Here is a 27,064-nt window from a genome sequence, read left to right as displayed (position 1 = left end):
ATACGATAAAGTTAAAAAAAAATAACGTTTATTTTATCGTGACCGTTTGGTAATAGTGTATCATATTATTATTATAATTATATGTGCCGTCGAAACAGTAAAGACCAGCACATTTATTTTGTACTCTTTGTAGTTCTTGTTCCTATGTGATATTTGTACTATAATACTTATTATGAATTCTTTAGTTCTGCCAATAACCTCGGGCCTTAGATAATTAATACGTCTAGATACAGTATCTAGTCTCCCTTGCTGTTAGACAACCGAAATGTCAGGCCAAATTTAATACTTTAGTGTGCGTGACAAGCTATGTCTTACCCTCGCGAGACGTATGTCACTTTGTGTTATTGTGCGTGCATTGCTTAAAATAGAGGTATACTCTAAACTCAACTTTTTTCGACGTTTTCACAGCTGTCATAGTCTTTCTAGAATGATCTAAGCCTATCTATCTATCTAAACCTCGCACCATATATTGTATTAATTTAGTTGAAATTGGAGAGAACAAGAGCCTCAGAAAGACGCAATTTTGAGCTGTTTTCCTACATTGACGCTGACAATTACGAGGGACTTGGAGTAGTGTGGGGACGTCTATTTTACGGTCACAAGCGTTTGGAGATTTTGATGATAGTCTATACATCTATAAATAAAATTGGAGTGTTTGTTTGTAATATTGAATTAACCGTTAAATGTAGTAAACATATAAAGTGGCTTGCAAATATATGAAATAAATGTAAATACAAGTCATACTGGTCCACAGAAGTATAGAAAAATTAATAATTAAATTAAAATCCCTCAATCATAAAAGTGAAATTTTCAAAGAAACTAAATATCAAAATAGAATTACAAAAAAGATAACAGTCTGTTAAGACTACGTACTTTGACCCCGAGGAGCGACAACGTAGCCCACGGCGGCGAATTGGCTGTTACTTCTCGTAAACAAGCTCTTAACAATAAATTGATTTAACATTTCAATTAAACTTTTAGAAAGTTAAATAACAAATACAGTCAATCACTTGAAACAATCGCGGGCTGCGTAAGGCACTCGCTTGGACACTCCAGACATCGGACACACATTACGAAAGCTCGCGTTATACTGAATCAATAAATTACAAATACTTAAATAAAAGGGCGAAAATAAATGAAGGCGTAACTACATACATACAAGCATACCATACAATTCTAGTTTATCGATATTTTATTTACAATTACTTATCAACAACCTAAACAAGGCAGTAAAAACTAGTACTTTTGTGTTATTCGAATGTTTTAATTTTTTAATGTTTAATAAATTAATGAATGGATAAGCTTTATAATAAAATAGTTTATTTTTTGTAAGTTCAGTACTTACGAAACCACTGTTTTCTGAGTAATTTCCTGAGCAGCGAACAAGTTGGTACAATTTTTGATAGGTGGCTTTCAAATTACAAACAAGTAATAAATTGATATTGTTTAGTTCTTCCTTATTCACAATTATTATGTCTAAACTACTTCATAATTTATGAAAATAAAAATTCTAAAGCTAAATAGCTTCAAATAATAGTTGTAAATACCTAGGGTGTAGTATTTTTACAATAATCATAACAGAACAATTTCAGAATAAACTTAAACAGATTAATGTTAATGGATTACAACTCACTTTAAAGAAAGCTAATTATCGATAGAAGATGTCTCTACCCTACACCGCGGCCGTCCAAAGTTCGACCTTGCGTTTGAATAGCGCCGCCGTTAAAGAGATACCGCTGGCACGTGTATTTTATAGCCTAAACACATGGTCGGATTTGGTACGGTAGGACCATAGGACAGTACGGTGGGCGTGCGTGGACGTGTCGCCGTCGTACTCAGTACGGTCCGGACGGTAATAATAATAATTTTGTGCGATCGACACTGCAACATACCATCGAATATAGCCGAACCCGAAGCCCGTGAACGCTAGAGTGCCCCAAGGCTGTTTGCTATCTCCCACGCTGTTCCTGCTGCATATCAATGATAATTTGGTCATGCAGGTCTCTCGGGAAATCGTCGATCAGTCCTGGGAGAATCTTTTGTCTTCTATCGAGTCCTCTCTTGAAAAGGTCTGTGAACGGCAATTCAAAGACAGCTTTTCTAGCGCTGCTATTCAACTTTTACACGGCATTATAAGGCGACGTTGCCGCTTTATGATATTGAAATATTCAAGTTCATTGAATCATTGACCGAATTACCCAAATCTTACAGGACGTTTAAATTGGCTCGAAATGTTTGCTCGAAAACTAATGCACGGATTTCGTTAAGTTTTGGTATATCGTCAGTAAATATGCTAACAATTATGTACCTATATTTATTTCATATAAGCAATTTCCATACTGTATATGAATATATGTACGGCGCTATACGGTTATTTTAAAAAGATAAAGTAATATTGCAATGTCCAAGAAACGGCCGAACTCTAAAAATAAATTATATGGCAAAACAACGTTTGCCGGGTCAGCTAATCTATCTATGATAATCTTATTATCAACCTAATATAGCGAGCTTCTTTGCCTTATCTTCGTGGTCGTATCAAGTATCTAGATTCTAGAATACTAGCAGCATTTCCGCGTTGCTTGGCTGATCCGTTGACTGATATTTATGCCAAAGATCGGATTTCCAGTGGAATGTAATATCAGGATATATATAGCGCTGTCGTATATATAGTATGACACTTTGTTCTCTATAGTTCAGTAAATAATAAAGTAAGTTAATTAATAAATATGGCCAATCCTGTAAAATAAAACATTTTTACCGGTTTTTATGAATAATTTATAACTCTATTCGGTAAAAGTAACAAGCAATGTATTTTTTTTTTAGGTGTTAAGTATTGATCAGCATCACACTGGGAGAAGCCGACTAGATTATGGGTACCACAATGGCGCCTATTTATGCCGTGAAGCAGTAATGTGTAAGCATTACTGCGTTTCGGTCTGAAGGGCGCCGTAGCTAGTGAAATTACTGGGCAAATGAGACTTGACAACTTATGTCTCAAGGTGACGAGCGCAATTGTCGTGCCGCTCAGAATTTTTAGGTTTTGTCAAGAATCCTGAGCGGCACTGCATTGTAATGGGTAGGGCGTATCAATCACCAGCTCAGCAATCAATCTGCTGAACGTCCTGCTGCTCGTCTCGTACCTAATTTTCATAAAAAAGTCGTTATAGCTCTTCACGTACAAACCAACGAAGTCGCTCCTTATATAATATAGCAATTATAAATAAAATGTTGTAAGCATTCTATAATTTTTGAATTTCAGTAATCATGTATAATCTATATATATATATATATATAAATGAATTGCTGTTCGTTAGTCTCGCTAAAACTCGAGAACGGCTGGACCGATTTGGCTAATTTTGGTCTTGAATTATTTGTGGAAGTCCAGAGAAGGTTTAAAAGGTAATTAAATAGGAAAATCCTGCAAATTACATAAAAACAACAAATTTGTTTTTCCTTTGATGTGTCCATACATAATTTCTATGAGAGAATTTATTAACGCACGGTTTGACAGTTCTGCTGTGAAACAATTTCATTACGACAGCAGGGTGCATATTTTACGTAGTAATTTTTCATGTTATGATATATTATTGACAAATTCGTTTAAAAACATTATTTTAAATATTATATACAGAACAACGTCTGTCGGGTCAGCCAGTTTACAATAAGTATATATTACCATAATATATAGGTGTATCTGTTATACATGAAACAATGTAAATTTTGATGATATATGTCCAGTAGGATCGTCAGGATGTCGGCACTAGGCTGAATTAACATTGGTGCAGAACGGAATGGAAGTGAAAACCAGATGGCATCGTGTACACTACAACCGGGACGAAGAGTGTACGACAGTCAACGACAAAAGAGAATTTAAACACTAAGTACCATATAAAGGTCTAATGTCAGTTCCTCGACAATCGACAGTCCGGTTAATGTGAAAAGATCCAACTTCCGTGTCAGTATCGGCTACATGTGGGGCAGATGTCGGTCTAATGTTCGACAGACCTGAGATCTCGTGTAATGTAGAGCACAGATAGATTATACTTACGTGTAATAGTTAGAGGATACGCGGGAATTAATTTTACCCTGTCGTACTACGGTCGTTTGCGAAGTGTCGACTGTCGACTCGTACAAACTTAAAGATGGATGATAGATATTGTTATGTTATTCAGAGCGGAAAGCGCGTCGCAGTTATTGCCGGTATATGTTTCACAAACAACATGTCTGTAGCGTTATTGTTGACTGAGATAACATGACAATTTAGAGGTCAGAGAGACTGCATCATTAACATTATAGTACCGATGCTTGTCTTATCCAACTGGGTATATCTAGGTATTTAGTATCTATGTCTGGTGTAATGGGTGCTCCTCGACCATTGGCTCCCGGTATTCAAGGACACACTAAATAAAGAAAATCAAGCTTAAAATTGCCTTAATGTCCGCCATTAAGCCGTATGTCGAAAGAAAGCACATAAGAATTTCCGCGCTATTTATAACCAGGTCCTAAAGAATCTTTGTCTATGTAATGAAAATAAACTGTTGCATCTCAATACCTAGTCTTGCGATAAATACTGAAACAAAGAAAAAAGTGTTTCTATTGCAAATAAGATTTATTACTTTTACAGTGTATTAGTTTAATATGGTGTTGTTAAGAGGCTTCACTACCTTCTCAAGAATGATATCTTGATACACTTGTGCCGATGTTACGATACTTTTTTCACAAAAGTATGGCTCAGTCACTCCTTCGCAGCTCCTCCACCAATCCATCAGTGAGGTCGAAGAGTGCTCACGTTTTACTCACTCGACGAATTGGGAAGCTTCCTTAGAGCATTGAGCGAACGCCCTATTTTATTATAAACTAGCTGACCCGGCAGACTTCGTACTGCCTCAATCGATAAATAAAAGACCTAAATTTTAGTATAAAATAAACTTAAAACAAACAAAAGGAATCCTTTTTTAAGTGTTATTACCCGTGTTATATTCATTTTAAACTATTATTTTTATTTGATTTCTGAACGATGGGGGACACATCAAAGAAAAATCAAAATATATTTTTTTTTATTTAATTCCGAGTATTTTCATATTTATTCAACGTTTTAAACCTTCTCTGGACTTCCACAAATAATTCAAGACCAAAATTAGCCAAATTGGTCCAGCCGTTCTCGAGTTTTAGCGAGTCTAACGAACAGCAATTCATTTTTATATATATAGATTTTATTGTTACTTGTCTTTACAAGTATGAAAACTATATGAAGGCGAAATTCAATGATCTTTGTTTTATATTCATAAAAAAAATAACAATTACATTTTACAGTAACATTTAGTAGAAGCAGCTCAGTTTCATTCAGTACCTACACAATACACTGTTCACTTCAATAATGTTACACCTGCGTCCTCGGCGTCTTATGTTCGTTTACCAGAATGCTTGTAATACATATACTATTATCAGTTAATAATGCTCACTTTGAAGGCATGATACACTTGTTCGTGGGTGACGAGTTGATATACTTCGTGGAACATGAAGCTCATAAAGTCCAACCACCTTCCACCCCACAACTATCAGACATAAATATTGATATAATATCAATATCATTGAGACAGACGACGTTTGCAACCAGTTATTAATTTAATTGGTAGTCGAGTGGCCGCTTCAATGCACCGTTACAGCTCTAGAAATTCCAGAAGATTTTCTAGTTTCTTAATATTTGCCGTTATTAGTATTTGATGAGTTGGACTTGATTATCGATTATTTTCAAGTATCGGCCGTCAGCGCGCCTGCCCGTCAAAGTTGTCTGGCTTAGAAGCGCCCGCTACGCACTTCTTACATTCTTAAAATTGGCGGTTGACGCCATTCGAAAGGGCTTGACTAAACTTAGATTTTCAATACAATCCGGACCGATAGATTTTAAGAAATCTCAAGTACAATTTGAAGATTGAAGAATAGAAGTTTTTAAAGAGATCGTGCGGTCACCTGTATGAGATGTTAAGTGATCAACGCACACGTCACATGTAAAGATATCTTCTACTTTAACCCAACAAGTGGATAGGTCCTTGTATATAACATGTCCTAAAGATAGGATTCTTCTAACAATGTATTTGACTGATTTGACTGCCGCTTACCAAAGCCCCAAATGCGATGATTGTGGTGGAATATTTTTAAATTCGATTCCCTTAATAATCAACTGTTAAAACGACCTTAATGTCATCTGTACAATTATTGTAAAAGTTAACAATTTTATAGGCAGCCCGACGATGGTGGTACCGTTATCAGAGGAGAACACCTGCGGCTTGTCACGACTAGTTCTGAAACGAGATAGTCCGGTAATAGAAGTTCCGTCTGGTAATAAAAGACTCCTCTGTAGATAACATGAAAACAAGTTCCAGGTGAACGACTTTAATTGCAAAACAAACAAATATGCAAATATAGGTCTTCATCAGTCTAGCACCTCTCCCTTTGCGATCGCCTATTAAAACTGGACTCGCGTAGTCAATCCCTGCGTGAAAACCTAACCCTGAAAAAGGTAAAGGTATAGCGACACTTGTTACTTGCATCCGGCGTTATACACAGACACGGAACGCTTTGTATTCTAGGTATATATCCTTATCGAGGACGATATGATATGGGTTTCAACGCTTCCGCGTTATAGCGTAATCTATACATTTCCGTAAACTCACATGAAGTTTATCACCCCTTTGTGAACGTATTTTGTTCTTGAAATGAATTTTTTTATAGCACCACTTTTCTAAAGGCAAGCTTCGCTTTATGGCATTGTGATATTTGCCTCTCTCTCGTCACAGGGCATAATTTGCCACAAAGCTCTTCATTTCTGTGCCAGTTCAACACAGTAAGGCAAGTATCAACGTGTGCTTCTCTAGGTTATATCAGGTGGAAGCCATTTTTCAAACCATTATTTCAAACGATTTAATGCAAATGGGTTAAATTTGTACATTAAAATCAAACTATGCCATTATTTACTTGGTAATGTGATGCGAAACTGCTTCTACCATCTCATTCAGTTCATCATTATTTACATTTGTGTCTGGTTTTCTTGGGGTTTTAGGAAAGAATTCTTCTCATTCTTCAATTTGAAGAATGAGAAGAATTCTTTCCTCTTGGAAGCGAGGTAGTTAATTTTTAACTCAAGCCAGTGCGTTCATAGGCCGTATATTCCACAAACAACTGCTTTGATATTTCAGATAATATATGCAGAATTGCATCACCTTTTTTATGTAAATTGGTATAGATTTCAGTTTCCAGTTCCAGTTTCCAGTACATCAAAACGGCAAATCCATACTTAAATAACTGCTATTATGTAGGTAAAAGATTTAAGCTATGAAAATATTGTATTGTCAACGGTACGTATGTAATTCAAGTATATTGGACGACTTAAAGGTTTTACGAATACTCTGTATTATCCGTTACATAGATACATAAATACAGGTCAAGATTACAGTGTACATAATGAAACAGGTATGTTTTATTCTGTGAGTGAAACTGTGAGAAAAATATAAAGATTACTAGCCATCTATTTATACAATAAAAATACTAGCTGTGCACCGTGCAGGCCAGGTGAAATTATAACAACCCTTAGAGGATTGATAAGTTACAATGGCGTATACACAAACAAAATACAATATTGTAGCCCTCGCGGCGCCTTCAATAACGAGTAAATTGTTGCAGTTCTGAACGTAGCGGCCGGGAAGGCCCCTATGCAGGTGTCAACGGACGAGGGCGGTGCCCCGCAGAAGGCTTTGGATGGCAGCACTGCGGCCGCCTTCTCCGCGGACACCTGTACGCTCACCAAGCCGGAACGCATGCCCTGGTGGTACGTCAACCTGCTGGAGCCCTACATGGTGCAACTAGTCAGACTGGACTTCGGGAAGCCATGTTGTGGTAAACTTAATATCATTTTGCGAATACTAAAGGATCTATAATAGCACTATAGCCTAGCTTGTCTTCGAGTTTGGGTAAGACTGATGGGTTTCATGATTTCAGTGCAATTATTGTTTAAGTAAATTATTTTCTATCTGCATCTTAAAAAATTTCTCTAATGCTTACGTTTACCTCTTGCTATTCTTTTCTAGAGGTCACCTTCTGATAACCTCACGACCTGTACGCTTATGCGTGCAGGTTTTCATTGGACTATCCCATCATGTCATCAATACATCATCAACAGTTATTAAACCTAGGCTCGTGCCTATCATAATGTGATAATTTCATTATATTCGCATGGTCAGGTGTGTGAGGCGAGGCGAGGTGGGGCGACGTGCGTCACGGCGCAACTTTCCTCGCTCAAGTTCCCCGTTAGATTGTCTCAGAAACTTTCACTCAAAAGTACTTATTGTTGGCGGCCGAGTGTCGAGTACCGACACGACCGCAACCTACAACTGTGTGATTCATTATCATGAACCTGTCCATGACCGTGCACTAGCGATCTGCCGTCCCCGTCGTATCTCAATGCAATGAGGCCTCAATGCCGTGGCCTGACCATGTCTGTATCCTAAACTCAGATATATCACTACCAAATAAAGTAAAATTTAACAAAAAAACAACCGACTTCAAAAACACTATTTCAAAACAATAGATATAAAATACACTAAAAAGTATGAAAATAATTGCGTATTTTTGTACAATCTAATTAATTAATCTAATTCTATGTAGTAACTTTTTGATTATTGCAATTTTTTGAATCGGTGTCCTCCCGCCGCGGCCTCGCTCTTGCCTCAAGGACATCTCACCTATGTATAAAGTTACGAACCTACCCTGGCTGACACCGACTGGCCCTACGGCAGAGGCAAGAAGTAGTCCGAAAGTATCCATATGTAGAGACTATTTTCCTAAGATAGATATTATACCTCACCCTAATTGCAACTCAGACAAAACTTTTGGGATACAACGGTACGTCCATCTGCCTTTAACTGTATCACTTTAACCACAGTAATTTCTATCGCCGAATGATATTTAGATGCTCTTTTCGTAGGATTTTATTTTACCTCAGTGTACGTGACTAACCCTATAACTGTTTATCTTTTCATTCTTCAGTTAAATTTACTGCACTATACTACACTTTACTGCAATTACTACTACATTTTATCCCAGCAATAAAACAGGCCACAGTCTCAGACTCGGTGCGACAAAAACTGGCAACCCTCAATGAACGATTAGCCAGCTGACTTCTGGCAAGACAACGTGAATTTGGCGAGTCATCTTCTCCTGAGGATGCCTCGTGTAGAGGCAAAAAAACTTGTCGAATTGATTGAAGACGAATCTTAGCGGAATTAACACTCCAGAAAACTCATAACATTTGGATAATTATGAATGTCCACAAAATAACACAATAATCAGTAACTTTTTTTATAAATTTTATTGTAAGAGACCACATAATATATAGTAGCTAAATAAAATGAATCCCGCTGAGTTTCTTTCGCCCGTTCTTCTTAGGTTTGAAGTATTTCTAATCGGTGGTAGTTTTTGACGTCCAATAAGTGATAACGCTCTTGTGATTCCTCTGGTGTTACAGGAGAGTGTGGGCGGCGGTGATCACTTAACACCAGGTGACCCGTACGCTCGTTTGTCCTCCTATTCCATAAAAAAAAAGTGATTTTAAATTCTATTTTGAATAAAAACTTTGAATTTGAATTTATCAAGGAGCACCAAAATTTGTTGCTTCCAATGCAAATTTCTCTATTCCTGATATAAGCTTTAGGTTTCTGAGAATATTTTTTATTATTGTTAGCCCAGCAGAAATAATTAAAACTTTCAGATCCTTAGAAACGAAAAAAACTGCTGATATATGGGGCATATCTGTAAAAATAATAAGTTCTGTTATTGATGTCATAGCACCATATCTAGCACTAGTTTTTAATAGCTGTATTGAACATGACGTGTTTCCTGACCTTCTGAAGTATAGTAAAATTACACCAATATTTAAATCGGGATTTACTTCTGACCCGGATAACTATCGCCCTGTTTCGGTGTTGCCGACCCTTAGTAAAATTTTTGAAAAAATTATTTTAAGCCAAATGCTTACTCACTTTAACATGTATAAGTTAGTTCATATAAAACAATTTGGCTTTACTAGGGGACGCTCGACTACGGATGCAGGTGTTGAACTCATCAGGAATATTTTTGAGGCCTGGGAGGAATCACAGAATGCACTTGGTATCTTCTGTGATTTATCTAAGGCTTTTGATTGTGTTCAACATTCAACGCTGGTCAGGAACCTATGCCACTATGGTATAAGAGGATCTGCACTCGATCTTCTGATCTCATATTTAAATAATAGGATTCAGAGGGTCGAGGTGAATGGCAGGAGATCTCCTGGGACTTCTCTCGGTATGGGTACCACAAGGGTCTATCCTTGGACCCTTCCTCTTCCTAATTTATATAAATGATCTACCTAACCTTGTAGAAAAAAAACACAAGGTGGTATTGTTTGCGGATGACACTTCACTTATATTCAAAGTGAAACGAAGCCAAGTTTTGTATGACGAAGTAAACAATGCTCTATCTGACATCGTGTACTGGTTTAGCGCCAATAACTTATTGTTAAATAATCATAAAACCAAATATATTAAATTCACCGCGCCAAATGTCAAAAATGTAGATGGGAATATTTTATTAAATGGAGAGGTGGTAAAACCAGTGGAATCTGCTATATTTCTTGAAATTACTCTTGATTCCAAATTGCAGTGGGGCCCCCATATTGAAGGATTGGCGAATAGGCTTAGTTGTGCAGCATATGCGGTTAAGAAAATTAGACGGATAACTTACATAGATACGGCGAGATTAGTATACTTTAGTTATTTTCATAGTATTATGTCCTATGGTATATGTTATGGGGCAGTGCGGCCGATATTAATACTATATTTGTGCTGCAGAAGTTGGGCTATTCGCGCGATTTATAACTTAGGTCCTAAAGAATCATTAAGAGAAAAATTTAAAGAAATAAACATTTTGACTGTTGCTTCTCAATACATTTTTGATAATGTTTTTTATGTTCATAAGCACATTGAGGAATTTTCTAGAAGCTGTGACATTCTTAATGTTAACACGAGAAACAAACATAAACTTGTTGTGCCTACTACTCGGTTGGGTCGAGTTAGTAAGTCTTTTGTTGGGCGATGTATATGCTTCTACAATATGATCCCAGAAAATGTACAAAACAAATGAGTTACGAAATTTATAAGAATTGTTAAAAAATGTTTGTGTGGGAAAGGTTATTATAGCATTAACGATTTTCTTAATGACACCACGGACTGGGAATAAAGCGAACACCCTCAGGCTCTTTAATTATAAATGTTTATTGTACGATATTACATTGTAATCCATATTTTATATTTAAAAAAAAAAAAAGCCCGCTGAGTTTCTTGCGCCCATTCTTCTCAGGTCTGAGGCAGTCACTTTTGAATGGGTGGTAGATTTTGACGTTCAATAAGTGATTTTAAATCCTATTTTGAATAAAAATATTTGAATTTGAATTTATTTGAATTTGAATTTGAATTAAACTTTTGCATTTTAAATTTTTCTGCATGCTTACAATAATTTCTCCGGAGCTCCGGAGTATGATTCGTTCTGGCGAATGTGTGTGTGGCGTGAAACACATTCACTCACCAGCAATGACTTGCAGGTGTGAACAAGCCCGCTGTAGTGGTGGTCCGAGTTGGCAACAACCGGCCCGACCTCGGCACGAACCCGATCTGCAACCGCTACACCGGCTTCCTGGAAGAGGGTCAACCCCTGTTCCTACCCTGCAACCCGCCCATGCCAGGCGCCTTCGTCAGCGTGCACCTGGAGACCGCCGTGGCCGGCAACAGTCACGCCCGGCTCTCCATTTGCGAGGCGTTCGTGTACACCGACCAGGCCCTGCCCGTGGAGCGATGCCCACAGTTCCGTGACCAGCCGCCGGGCAGCACAGCCACCTACAACGGCAAATGTTACATCTTCTACGACCAGCAGCCGGCAGATTTCCGCGATGCACTCGCGTTCTGCCGCTCCCGGGGAGGCACCCTGCTGGACGAGAGCAACCCCGCGCTGCAGGGCTTCGTCAGCTGGGAGCTGTGGCGGCGGCACCGGTCAGTACATGCACCGTGTTCCCCACCAACATACCCACACATCGTCACACCGACACACCGACACACAGGTACACATCATTGTCAGTCTGATACTCAACTGTCACCACTATCCGAATCGGATTCTAAATTCAACATACCTACGAATACACTACACTACAGCAATAGTTATTGACGCTACGAAATTTATGGCTTATTACTCTACCTAATAAGTAACGTGCGAAATTTTAATTACTTACTAATAATAATATCCTAAATGATTAGTTGTAATATGTAGGCACCTATTTGTCGGTTGGTTTAGCGAGGCGGAGTTATTGTACCAGCGCAGACTGAATTGAAGGAAAGCATGGTGTAAATATATTTAAAAAAAATGGGGTGTTATTTGTGTACCCGTGACATTACAATGTCACTAAAGCCAGGCCGTTAAATTGTAAGAAATGAAGTCGATTGACAATCTACCGTTTAGTTATAATATGACTAGTGAAATTGTATTATCACGGCTTTGACACCTGCGACATACCTGGTACAGTTATCAGTTGTGAGCAGTAGAATGTGGATTCGAACGACCGCGACAGCAATCGGACAACAGTTATCGAGTGGAGAGCCGCGCGCTCAATGAACTCGTAGTGCGCTCGTATGAATCCGTTATGCGTAACAGAATATCGAAACCGTTTGAGGGCAATCTGTAATCGGCCCTATTATATATTACTATTTATGATGTACAGACCAAAACAATTACTAGTTTTTAATTACCGACAAAAATAGTTAAGAGATTGTATTATATAGCCAATTTCTAAATTTGTAACCAAAATTTATGAACGATGCGGAACTCGAACCTCCACACGAGTTCCGACCAAGCGCTCTTCCCATTTAATTAATCCCGGAAGTGGGGAATATCACTTTGACAAATAACAAATTGTTTAGGAAATTACTTTTTGTACAATAAAATCAAAGAAAATATAACTAATGATTCAAAAATTGTGATTAAAAATTTATACGTAAGAACTTTATTCCTATTCTGTGCTAAAACTTAAGCACCAGATGAGTTACAGGTTACTCATGTGATAGCGCGGGGCAGCATGCGACTCATTGCGACCTCATGTTTTCCTAGTGATTTAAGAATATTTTCAGTACGGTAACTGATGAAGCAGTTTTTCGTATTTTTTTTTAAATACAGTGTCCATATTTCAAAATGATTTAATTTACCTACGATACGTAGTTTTAGGTTATTGCTCTCTGTATGGTGTAGGTTTAAAATAAATACCAGTTAAATGCACAATGTACTTTATACCTTATTATACAATTTTGTAAAATACTTTTTTTTTATTTGCAAATCTATTTTGGAATTCGCCGTAGTATTTATGTTGTAGCATATTTATAATATAATATACTTTTTCAAAGTAATGCTAGGACGCTTTGTTAAAATAAGTTTAATTATTATAGTTAGATAATTAAACCGTTTAGTGTACAAAGAGAGATTAGGCAAGGAGAGGTCGTAAAAACTGAATTTATGGAAAGGATCATTTATTTTTTCAAAATAGTATAGTAGAAAGAAGTATTGGAATTGGTAATTAATTTGACTTAAATTTAGATTACGCATTAGAGTAGTAGCGGTGCTACGGATTCAAATCGCACTCTAAATAAATGGCCAAAATGGTGTTACCGATAACTTGTTGTGAATGTTTCGAAGATGTTACATGTGTCTTCGAGAAGCTGACGACAGGACGTGAGAATGTTACGAGTTGGCTCCTTTCATTGTTGTGACTCTTAACCGGAATGATGACTTGTTGGTTCTGTTTACAATGAACATATTGCCTTGCGAAATTATTTCTCAAAATGTTGTGAGCACAGCTTTAGAACACCTGCACATTGTTTACCCCCTTGATTTAATTAAATTGATACGAAGAATTTAAACAAAATATGCTTACAATTATTATTCTTATTCAGAAAATTATATCACTTTCAAATAATTATTTCTTAAATTATTAATAACAATATTTTTCTATTATTTACATAATAAGGGGTAAAACGGGCAAGAGGATCACGTGATAGGGAGTGATGAGGTAACCGCTCATGGACATCCGGAACAACAGGGCTCAAGACATGCGTTGCGGACCTTTAAGGTTGCTCTACTCTTGAAAGTCCGTAAGTCGTATGGGTTCGATAAAACAGAAGCCAGTGATAGATTCCACAAGGTGGCTCTGCAAGCCAAGAAAATTCTTGCGAAACGCGCGTTTGATGTATACCAGATGTGAGTATTATGCGGGTGGGTTTTAACATTTTAACGTACTGTCCGATGGTCCGGGCTGTTTTGGAAAAGGGTGTTAGTATATATATATGTTTATTGGTGATTAGTTATCCAATACCTATATTTTATTGACATAGAAAAACCCACACGAGCACCAATATATTCGCAATACAAATAATTCAGTCAATGACATTTCTTTACATAATATGACATTCATACAATTAGTCAGCGCGCGCACTTGTAACGTACGTAACTGTTATATCTTTATAGGATAAAATTATATTTAAGTATATAATACGTTTGAAACTTATTTATTTATTTTAGGCATATAGGAAGAACAACTGCAGACAATAATTTTAAATAACTCTAATAGTGGCAAAAAGCCAGTTTAAAATAACGAAATATTAAGTAACGAACACTTAAGTTCATACTATCAACGGTAGTGATAGATATAAGTATGCTCTAACAATTTAGTCAAGGAATTCGTTACTTAAAATTAACTTAACGCTCAAAATTTTATCTGAACTATTCAATTAAATATCATAATTATTTTGTATTTTCGTTACTCTAATAGTTGGTAAGCTGTTTTAATATAAATTAAGTTCCTTTTGACGACATTGTCAAACATGTTGATGATGCATATTCTTGTACTTCCAATTGCAGCAGTACAGTTACCTAAAGATCCTGTATCATTGCTTTTGTATATTTTCTCTGCTAGTCGGTTTATTAATATGTAGGTAGAACACAGTAATATAGAGGTGGCGTGTCGACAGGAGCGACAGCAGCAGCCAGTACTGGCTGGGCGCGGTGCGGGACCCGCTGGAGCCCACCTCCTGGAAGTGGGTGAGCGGCGCTGACGTCACTGTCTCCTTCTGGAACGCGCCCGGAGGCAAGGAGGAGTGCGCGCGCTTCGACGGCAGCAAGGGCTGGCTGTGGGCCGACACAGACTGTTCGGCGAGCCTCAACTACATCTGCCAGCACCGTAAGTGCCTACCGGCTACCTGATAGTGGCTGCGACTGCGAGGGCCAATATCAGCAGGCTGCGATGTATTCGGCTGGCGCTATTGTGTATTGCGGTGCGTTGAGTGTCGCATGTGATCTGTAGTGAGAGCGTCTTCCGCAGAGCCCAAGACTTGCGGGCGCCCCGAGCAGCCGCCCAACTCCACGATGAACGCGGACAGCTTCGCGGTGGGAGCCACGGTGCAGTACTCCTGCGACCCCGGCCACCTACTGGTGGGGCCCACGGCGAGGACCTGCCTGCCCACGGGCTTCTATGACGAGTTCCCCCCGGTGTGTAAACGTGAGTACCACATCTACAATACTTTCATAGAAAAACAATAACGAGTGACACACATGCATTAGCACCTGTTAATGTAGTTAATGGGACGTAGCGCTCTCAGCAGCCAGTCCACGGAGTGGTGGTAAATGGTAGACATGGTGTTGCAGACATCGAGTGCGGGCTGCCGGCCGAGGTCGCTCACGGCGGTTTCGAGCTGCTGAACGGCTCCGTGTCGTACCTGTCTCATGTGCAGTACTGGTGCGGCCCGGGCTACGAGATGGCGGGCCGCGCGCGACTCGTGTGTGACATCGACGAGCGCTGGAATGGGCCGCCGCCGCGCTGCGAACGTAACTAAACCTCATTATTATTAACATGCTAGGCGTTTCAGTCGAGAGTTCAGCGGGAGCTGATTCTTCGGTGGAGGACGCGATTAAATCTAAGCCGTGCAGACAGGCAGGCGGTGTATACTGAATATAGACTTAAAATTAAAGTTAACTTTAAATTTCTGAAAAATAACAACTATTTCGAGAAATATATAACAAAATAACTATTTCAAATTATAAATCGTGCCAAAAATAAATACTTCAACATGCATTTGTAAAGTTCTTCACCAAAATGTTGCTGGCTTTCTAGCAAAGAAAGACTTAATAGAAATCATGGTTGAAGATGTGCAAAAAACAGATAAAATTGACATACTATGCTTCACGGAAACATTCATTCCAAAAGGGCATGAAAGTAATATAAAACTAAATGGGTATCTGTTAGCATCAAATTACAGTAGAATAAAAAGAAGGGGTGGTGTTTGTATATTAACATCACAAGGGATAGGATCAAAAAATTTAGAATAACTACTAACTTTGTGTGAACCGAAAGCATTTGAATGTTGTGAGATAGACATAGTGGACAAAAATTTGTTTATCATTTGTATCTACAGGACACCTGATTCTGATGTAAGTATATTTTTTAGAAAACTAAGAACCGTGCTTCAGAAATACTGTAAAAAGAATAGAAGAATTATTGTATCAGGTGATATTAATATTAATACACTGAATTGTAATAAAATCTCTCAACAGTTACATCAAATCGTGCAAAACTTTAACTTTAGATTACACATTAATCTACCAACGAGAAATAGCACATGCATTGATCATATAATGAGTAATATTGATGGGGCTATGGGTTCTTTACATAATTACGATATTTCTGACCATAACACAGCACAAATTCAAAGTTTCAAAAGTGTTAACATTAAAAATAAAATATCTATGTTTATGTACAAACGTAATTATAGTAATTATAATATTGAGATATTTAAAAATTACCTAACAAGCTTGTCGTTCAATGCAGTCTGTGAAGAAAAAACGTTCAATAACGCATTTAGCAAATTTCATTCCTTAGTAACTCTATTATATAGACTTTGTTTTCCAAGAATAAAAATAAAAAATATGGTAAGGAAAGGCAAAAACGGAAAACGAAATATTAAAAATAATACAATTGTTGCGGAATACTTAAGCAGTAGGCTATGATGAAATTCTCACAAAAAATATTAAAATATGCAAAGATGAACTAGTACCAGTTATAACATACCTAATCAATTTGTCGTTTTAAACTGGTGAATTCCCAGACGCACTAAAATTATCGGTGGTCAAGCCAGTACATAAAAAAAACGATAAAAAACAACTTAATAACTACCGCCCAATTGCACTCGTATCTATTTTTTCAAAAGTCTTTGAGAAAGCTATGTATGGCCGTTTAACAATTTTTTTTACAAAAAATAATATAATAAACAAGCAACAATTTGGCTTTCAAAAAAACAAGTCGACAACATTAGCTGCATTTAAACTGGTTAACAAAATAGCAGAAAATATAGATTCAAAAAAACCAACGTGTGTAATATTTTTTGATATGAGCAAGGCTTTTGACTTCGTATCACACACCATATTTTTGGATAAGTTGGAGCAAAATGGCATTAGAGGACCAGGTCTTAACTGGATGGAGTCTTACTTAAAAGACCGTAAGCAATGTGTGGAGATAAATTCTATCGACGAAAAGGCTACCATAATTGCCCATCAATCAAATTTTAAATTAAATAGAATTGGTGTTCCGCAAGGAAGCGTCCTTGGACCATTATTATTTTTAATTTATATTAATGACCTGCCTAGTGTGACAATGATGACTGTTATTTATTCGCCGATGACATATCAATAATTATGACATGTAATAAAAAATAGATTAATATTTATGAAAGTGAAATTAACAATGAAATTAATACAGTGGTAAATTGGCTAGAAGATAATAATCTTCAAGTTAATATTAAAAAAAACCTCATTTATGTAATTTAGTTTAAGTAACCGCTCTAATAACTATAACCTTAAGATAAATTATACAAATACCCAAATAGAAGAAGATCTGCATGTTAAATCTATAGGAGTACTTCTAGATAAAAATCTAAAATGGAAAGAGCATGTAGACATGGTATGCCAAAAAATTGATAGATATGTTTATGTGTTATATAGATTGCGTAAAACGGCTTTACCAAGTACAGTCCTGGCAGCTTATCATGGTTATGTCGCATCAGTACTTCGATATGGACTCATCTTGTGGGAAACTCTAGTGAGGCTAATAGGGCTTTCCTATGAATAGGGATGAATAGGGCTAATAGAGAGCTCTTTACTTAGATTCGTGTGAACCACTGTTTAAAGAATTACGTATTCTTCCATTTCCCTGTATGTATATATACGAAATATGTATCTTTGTCAAACAACATGACCATTTATTTACAAAAGCAAGAGATATTTATCCGAGAAATACAAGAAACGATGACAGACTGGCGATTGCACAAAAATTTCATAATGCATCCTACGGACAATGTAGCTATGTCATGTGTATAAAAATATTTAATAAACTCCCTCCAAGCTTACGCGTATTACTCGTCCAACGATTTAAAAAGAATCTTTTTACATGGCTTATAGATAAATGTTATTATTTCATAAATGAAATGTTGACACACTATCTTAAATTAAATTGACTTTAAAATATATATTAATTCTAGTCTTTAAATAATGACATTTAAAAATAATAATTATAATTTAAATTGACCTAAGTGCTTAAAATAATAATTTTGCATGCCAGAAATGGCCGATAACATTGATACATTAAAACTATTTACACCCATTATTACATGTTTTCTAGCAAAATAAAGGATTTATTTATTTATTTAAGCCTCTCCTTGATTAAGGTTTCACTTTTGTCTTGGGATCTTAAGCACACTATGTTTTTTGTTTGTTTGGTACACTCATCTCTGGATCTACCATCGGATCAGAATTATTCTTTTTGCATATTGCTTCCAGATTCGAGAGTTTAATTAATCTAGCAATACTTACTTACATTAGAAACTCTTGGTACTTATCTATTTTTTTAATAAAGTCAGAAAAAAATCTCCCAAACTGGCGCGCATCCGTGGCATATTCAACAGGTTGTGATAATATGACAATAGGTATGCTACAAGGATAGTGATTACAAGTGTGTGTTATTGATGCATCTACTGTCAAAGAATATGTAATACTACAGGTACTACTGTACACAATAAATCTAGTTTTTACGTATTAATTTACTAACATTTACTTTTGTTGACTTACTTGTATAAGGCATTACCTATTTGAGGTTTGAGTATATTTGTTGCATCACTTTACATATTATATTGTACCTAATGGAAATTATTTATAAAGCGATGAACCTGTAAATGTTGTGTTGTACAGTTATGTATATATTGTTGAACTGTCTCTACAATTTCTTTCTTATACAGTGATTCTCACTATTCATTCGAGAATTTTTCGTTCATAGTAGTCATTAGTGTCGGCAGTGACTTTTTGGTTTACGGTATTCAGATTGAACCATGGTTCGCTTCAGATTGTCAGGACAAATTGGCTGATGTAATAGGTTTGGGCCGAATCATTTCTAGGATTTCTTTATTTCTTTAGATACTTGTAGTGCCCCAGAGCTCTACTATGCATGGGAGCCTGCTTGAAAATAGTTCTGTAAATTAACAAGCCGTTAAAAAAGGTGTTGTCAACAGGCCGGCAAAAGTAACGCATGCAGCTGGATAGACCCAGGAACCGGTGGTATATATATATATATATATACAACCGGTTCCTCGTTTCCTTTCAAAAATCTCTTATGATGTTATTACTTCAATTATACATTATCCTCGTGAGGTGACAACGTCGCATGCACTTGTCATTCGCACTTAGCGCTGCTTGAGATCCTAGTTTAGTGAATAGCTCGCTGTCCTCACTCGCAGTTCCAATGGCCAATGCCAGTGTTATTTTATTTCACTAAATAGCTTTTCTTCTGTAGTAAAATATTAAAGCGACTATTTAGCGACATTTTCTTTGCTAAGACTGCAACAAAGTAGGTACTTAATTCCTTACTAAAGTCTATAGGTTCATACACATACCTACATGTCATTGGCATCTTCAACTTTGCCTATAAAAGGGGAAAGGGTGTACATCCGTCTGATTAAGAACTTTCAACTTCTTATTATAAAATAAAACGTCATATGGTAAGGTTGCGTACTGGGCGCTAGGAATGTTCAAAGATATCAAAAGTTTTTGTAATTTCAGAGTATAACATTCATAATACTGCTAACACAATTAAAAGTTGTAATAAAAGTAGTTGTTTATATGTAAAAAATAAATTCAGAAGTTTTTATACCAAACAGGACATGGACATCAAGTTGCATTAATCAGTCAATATTTTCGGAGCTCAACGTAAAGACGCAAATGTCCTCAATTTGCGAGCAACTATTCTTAAGTTCTTTCCGCTATGAAGGGAGATAAAAGTTTGGAGAGTTGTTGAACATATCGAAGAGAAGAGATCACGAGACCGATCCCCAGCCATGGACCACCATAAAGACAAGGAGCCTTTTCAAAAGTTTTATGACATGGTTAATAAGGCGATGGATAAGAATCGAATCTAATCGTGAATAACATAATAAACTTATATCGTGTGATCTTGTTAAGTTCAGGAAGTGAAGAATAAAGTGATTTATGAAAACGGAGATAAGAAAAAACAACTCCAGGAGTCAACACTTTTTCATTTTACACTTCCTCTTTGAGGATCTTTTTATAAATACTAACAGTGTTTGGATTATTAACGAAAATTGAATACCATATTTTTCATGTAAATGATCATCTAATGACAGATAATTAAATCGATGCAATAAGTACAGTTTTGTTTGTGTGTACGCAGCTATACAATGTGCCGAGCCTCCCACGGTTGCGAACGGGCACGTGACGGTCACAGCGAATAACACGAGCGGACCGCGAGCATTCGGCGCCCTAGTGGAGTACGCATGCGCGCCCGGTTACCGACTGGTGGGTGCACGTGCACTAACGTGCCTCGCATCAGCGCAGTGGGACCAGCCACCGCCGCACTGCCGCTGTCAGTAATTACTTACCTTCCAATACACCAGCATTACACATAGCGTTAATATTCTAAGATTACACACATTTTGTGTTTAAGAGGTTAGAGAAGTATTTGAGTTTTAAAATAAGTAGCTATCTGTAGATATCTTTAATTTAACCGCGGGCAAAGCAGGGGCAACTGATGACTTGACGACACTGTCTGCGTCGCGGATTTGAATAAATAGTTAAAGTACATCTTCACACAGCTAGTATTTCATATAATATGGTTTTAAATTGTATGTTTCATTTTAGTGGAAGAGCGTACAACAACAAGTACATCAACATCAACAACAACAACAATAACGACGGTGGTGGTGAGCAGCACGAGCCCCGCACCAGTCGCCAGCACTCCGCGCCTGCTGCTGCCGACGAGGCGCCGCGTGCAGCGCCCGACCACCGGCGGCGCCGTGCCGGACACGACACGACGTCCGCCGCCCCCCACGGCCGCCACAGACCTCCCCCCCACCACCACGAGAGGATACGCGCCGCCTCCCGTGAGGACCACGACACACGTGCCGCACATCATCGTGGCCAGTCACCCGAGAGAGAACGAGGTACGTGCTACAGCGTTTCCCGTGTCATCTCCTTCCCTCAAATATGTGCCACGGGAACAATGGCTGCTCCATGCGTCACCAGATACGGGTGCTACTTGTGATGCCGGGTCGACCTGTTATAACTATAAATCATTGGATTCGTTTGATGCGATGACTAATTATGACAGTAATCACACCCGTCATGCTCACAGACATCTCACAGGTATAATAAGCCTTGTATGTTCTTCTCACGAGCTCTACTTTTTCCAAACATAATATGATTGTTTCAGTAATGTATATTTGACTTACATGCGTCCATGTTCCCATTACTATTGGTAATAGGTTTATATATTTATTAGACACCTACATATCAACGGCCAATTATAGTAATACTTTATTACTAGCAATAAAAAACACTGAGATAAAGATCTGTCACCCAATATTTTTTCTAAAGAGACATAATAAAACTATTATTTCAGTAGTGTTTTTGTCTATTACTATATTTACCCGATAATCTGCTACCGGGACACGAACCACCGATTACAAATTAATTATTTGACTTTATTCTTCACTCGGTAATCGATGCAGTAACATAAGACGTCACATGCTCTGGTCCAGCTCACTAAAGGCGGAGGACAATGACTCATTACCTTCTCTCTTCAAATTCATAGAGGAAATCATTATGTACTATCATTTAAGACGTCACCTTGGACAATATTAATTCGGCAGATCAATGATGTAGCAATGCCGATGATATTGGATTCTTTTGAATAAATTAGAAGTTGTAGAAAAATTATCTATGCTTTTCTGAATCTTTTTTAAAGTTAGGAGATGTAACAAAAAAAAATTACAGACTTGCATCTTCCTTTTCCAGACAAAAAGATAAAAGACGTGAAGTAATCTGTCTAATATCTGAACTTCACCCATCAATAAATCATGACAAAATTGTAAAAGTTGAAATATTAACAATTCTAAATAGGATGGAAAGAAACAAGTTACGTATAAATATTGAAAAAAAAAATACAATTTTGTAACAAAATAATATGTTTAAGTACTCTTAAACATATTATAAATACAAGTACTAAAAAAAAACAAACAAAAAACAGATATACATGTATGAACAAGGTGATTACAATAATATCAAATTAATATTAGGTAAAATGGCTTGGGACGACTATCTACTAATCAATCCCATAGAAGAAGCAATAGAGGTATTTTACAAAAATCTATATAATATTATAAACAAATATATTCCTCACAAATTTAACTCCCCCATTAACTTTCCACATGGTACACCGCATCACTAAGAAGACCAATGATATAAAACCTATATAGAAAGATGCGAGGAATCAATAACAAAAAATCCCAAATTATTCTGGTCATTCACAAAATCTTTAAAAAACAATTCTAACATTCCTCCCTCCCATCTCTTTTATGAAAATCAATCGGCAGACACAGGTGAAGAAGTTTGTCGTCTCTTCTCAGCTTATTTTCAATCGACGTTTCTTTCAACCACTACTAACCAAAGCGTGCAGAATAGGACTCAGTCAGACTCTAGTTTTTCAATAAGTGAAATAGAAATAATACCAGATGAGCTTAATAAACTACCCAAATCTGTAGACCTTGCTAAGGGAGCACGACCCGATCGAATTCCCCATTTTTTATACAAAAATGCGCAGATGTACTAACGGGACCTCTTACTATATTATTCAAACGTTCATTCCGGGAACGGGTAGTTTGAAAATCTGGAAGTCTGCCTTTATCACTCCCATACACAAAAGAGTCCCTCAAGGATCCTTGTTGGCTCCATTGCTGTTTAATATCTTCATTAACGATATGCTGCTTGGTTACAACATTCCAAATTCCTACTATACGCAGATGATATGAAAATATTGAAACAAATTCGTGACGTTGATGACTGTCTTTTATTACAACAAGACATGCACAGGTTTGAAAAATACTTTAGCATCAACAAATTAGACCTGAACGTTCCGAAATGTTACGCTATAACATTTACCCGTAAGCCTAATTTTATTAAATTTAAATATTCACTTAATAGTCATCCACTCAAAGTTGTAAGCGAGATACGCGAACTAGGCGTAATTCACGACTCTAAGCTTTCATATGATAAACACATTGAAAACATCGCTACTATTAGCCAACCAGTGTATGGGATTTATCAAGAGATCCTGTTCCCAATTCTCAAGTATCAAGGTTATAAAAACGCTGTATTGTACCTATATTCGTAGCATACTCGAGTATTGTACACAAATTTAGTACCCTCAGTATGATATATATATATTAACAGATTAGAATCAATCCAACGCAGATTTGTTAAATACCTTGAATATAAGTGCAAGACATACGAAAATGATTATTTATTTATTAGAAAACGCTTACAAACGAGATAAACAATTAATATTATGACTACTTATAATATAACATTTCATAATATATTTAATACTTATATATCTAACTTATAGGTATGCACAGCGTTTCCTTCATTTATTAATATTATGAGTCAAGATGCAAGAGACATATTCTATTCTTAACAAAATTAGCACAATGTCACATTGACGCTCCACGTCTTCTCTAGAACATAATTTAAATATTCCCAGAATCTCCGCAAGACATCTTAAATATTTATATATACCAAATATTATACCAAGTTTAAATTCTCTTTGAACATAATAAATGTACCGTACCATTATATACAAACCTATGTAATTATCAACATATTTTATATAATACTTATATTAAAAAAATGAAGATTGTATCTGTATAATGCTATGTGTTATTAGAATCAATATGCGAAAACTTTTAAATGGTGTAATATGTTCTCACTATTTTATAGTAATCAAGCTATTGTAACACTGTAGGTTTTCCAAATAAAAATAAAATACTAAGTTATCAAGGTAAATCTATACTAAAACTATATCTATACTATAATGTAAACTGCAATGCTCATATAGAATCTCTGGTCAATAGAATACATAAATTTGTCTTTGCTCTTAGGCGAACCAGAAAGACAATATCAAAAGAAGCTGCAATCATTAATTATATAGCATCTATAATTAGGTTTGGTGTCTGCGACTAGTACTTTGGTAATTAGAGAAAATAATAAAAGTATAATTTTACAGATTTACGGAAATGGTAACAACATACGGGCAGAACAAACGCCGCGGGTGAACGTGCCGCAGCCGGTCGACGGCGAGCGCAGAGAACCGCTCGGGCCGCGGCTGAACATCGGGGCAGTGGTGGCCCTCGGAGCATTCGGGGCGCTTGTGTTCCTCATCGCCATAGTCACTACTGTCGTCATCTTAGTCAAGAGGTGATACATTATTATCTTTTAAAACAAGAAAGAGGAATTAATTTGTTTCATGTAAATGTGAATCTGCTTGCTCCGTGCTGTTATAAGTGCAATATTGAATAGCTATCAAAAAAGGAATAGTTAATATAAAACAAGCACCCGACTATCACTCAAGAGTTTAAATTATCTCAAACATAAGCAACACATTGACTCTAACTGCACTGGTGTGATCAGATACAATATTAAAAAATGTGTTTGTTATGAAAGCATGATGCAAGTGAAACTTTTTTCTCGAAATAACATTATAATATCAGCATAATATCTGTTGGTGTCGAAAGAAAATTTAATATAATATATTACTAGCGGACCCGACAGAAGTAAGGAGAAGTTCACTCACCACTGTCAACACACAACACAGCGGGTCGCGCGAGAGCTTGGTATTATGTCCAAGATTGTCGCAAGGAAAAACCTCTCCTCATACAAAGGTCGGACGCAAATAAAGATTTGTTATCAACTGCAGTTTGGACGTTATATTCGTAAAACGAACTGTCGTATAAGCTGTCGTATTTGCTAAAGCTTACAATGACTTTCATACATCATATTTATTCTCATCACAATCAAAATATTTTAAGGTTTTATTAAATAATCTGTGGCTGTCACAGACGGGGAGTAGGTACTTGGGTGACAAACCATAGTTACAACAGATCATTTTGTCCAACTTATCCGTACAGATAGCTAGAGAGAACTAATTCTATCGTGTATCACGTGCGCCACATGCGACACTTGGCTGTAGATTGGAGTACTTTTGACTTTAAGTATTATGTGTGTTATACGTTTATAAGTGTAAGGGCATTAACATAAATGTACAAAACTAGCTGACCCTCCATAGTAACATCGATATACATAATGACGTCAGTAGGGATTTCCTACTGTAGGAAGATATGGTGTTGCCAAAGAAACGTTTCTGATAATATATGTAGCACGACGTAAAAAAGGGAGACAGCGGGTCTCTGAAGCGGTGGTAAGCTAAATGTAGAAGCAGAATAAAATGAAGGAGACATTAGCGGGTGCAGCGGCGGTACGAGCGGTGATAAGCTGAGGGGTGAGCAGCGGGTGCGCGGCGCTCCCCTGGCGCCTCGCTGGTACACGCTGCTGGCGCTGCCGTTCCCCGACCAGCAGGTGGGGCGGCGCGAGCTGGCGCGAGCCCGCCGGCCGCCGCACCGCGCGGGGCACTTCTCCAACCCGCTGTAGCAGCAGGTACCGCGGGCCGCCGCACCGCGCGGGGCACTTCTCCAACCCGCTGTAGCAGCAGGTACCGCGGGCCGCCGCACCGCGCGGGGTACTTCTCCAACCCGCTGTAGCAGCAGGTACCGCGGGCCGCCGCACCGCGCGGGGTACTTCTCCAACCCGCTGTAGCAGCAGGTACCGCGGGCCGCCGCACCGCGCGGGGCACTTCTCCAACCCGCTGTAGCAGCAGGTACCGCGGGCCGCCGCACCGCGCGGGGCACTTCTCCAACCCGCTGTAGCAGCAGGTACCGCGGGCCGCCGCACCGCGCGGGGCACTTCTCCAACCCGCTGTAGCAGCAGGTACCGCGGGCCGCCGCACCGCGCGGGGTACTTCTCCAACCCGCTGTAGCAGCAGGTACCGCGGGCCGCCGCACCGCGCGGGGTACTTCTCCAACCCGCTGTAGCAGCAGGTACCGCGGGCCGCCGCACCGCGCGGGGTACTTCTCCAACCCGCTGTAGCAGCAGGTACCGCGGGCACGCCGCGCGACCAACACGCTGTCGCGCCCTATCACGATGCATGTCGTGTTTCATCTGTTCACTATATTATGTTTTTTACTTTTATCGGCGACATTATTATCGAAATCGGCGGATACTCAAATGCTTAATAAGTTCGGTGAAAGGCATTTAAATTTTCATAAAATGTCATATTTAAAAGCGCTTTTGTTAGCTTTTCGTTGATTTTTTGAATAATAATAATCAAAAAAAGAATATAAATGAATATGAGTCCATCGCATGCCTACAAGTTCTCGTTGCAATTTGAGATTCACTCGCACCCGCACCTGATACAAACCGTCAATCTATAAGTAGGTCCGGGATACATACCTACATTCACCGCATTATGCTTACTGTTACACAGTTCATCGGGCGGTGT

At 37.8% G+C, this 27,064-nt stretch overlaps 1 protein-coding gene across 1 annotated transcript in view; it reads left to right on the top strand.

The window, feature by feature from the left end:
• The window catches only part of LOC126978885 (uncharacterized), a 39,103-nt gene that overhangs the window by 7,642 nt on the left and 4,397 nt on the right, over window positions 1-27,064 (top strand). The window contains exons 2-9 of the mRNA XM_050827999.1: window positions 7,681-7,825; window positions 11,630-12,074; window positions 15,093-15,301; window positions 15,443-15,619; window positions 15,766-15,945; window positions 20,849-21,040; window positions 21,316-21,617; window positions 24,737-24,927. Of these exons, the coding sequence (XP_050683956.1) occupies window positions 7,756-7,825; window positions 11,630-12,074; window positions 15,093-15,301; window positions 15,443-15,619; window positions 15,766-15,945; window positions 20,849-21,040; window positions 21,316-21,617; window positions 24,737-24,927 (1,766 nt within the window). The 5' untranslated portion in view covers window positions 7,681-7,755. The remainder of the gene's footprint in view (window positions 1-7,680; window positions 7,826-11,629; window positions 12,075-15,092; window positions 15,302-15,442; window positions 15,620-15,765; window positions 15,946-20,848; window positions 21,041-21,315; window positions 21,618-24,736; window positions 24,928-27,064) is intronic.

This window comes from Leptidea sinapis, chromosome Z, assembly GCF_905404315.1.
Source record: "Leptidea sinapis chromosome Z, ilLepSina1.1, whole genome shotgun sequence".
Taxonomy (NCBI): domain Eukaryota; kingdom Metazoa; phylum Arthropoda; class Insecta; order Lepidoptera; family Pieridae; genus Leptidea; species Leptidea sinapis.
Note: the sequence above shows the minus strand (reverse complement) of the source record. Positions and strands in the feature narration are given on the sequence as shown.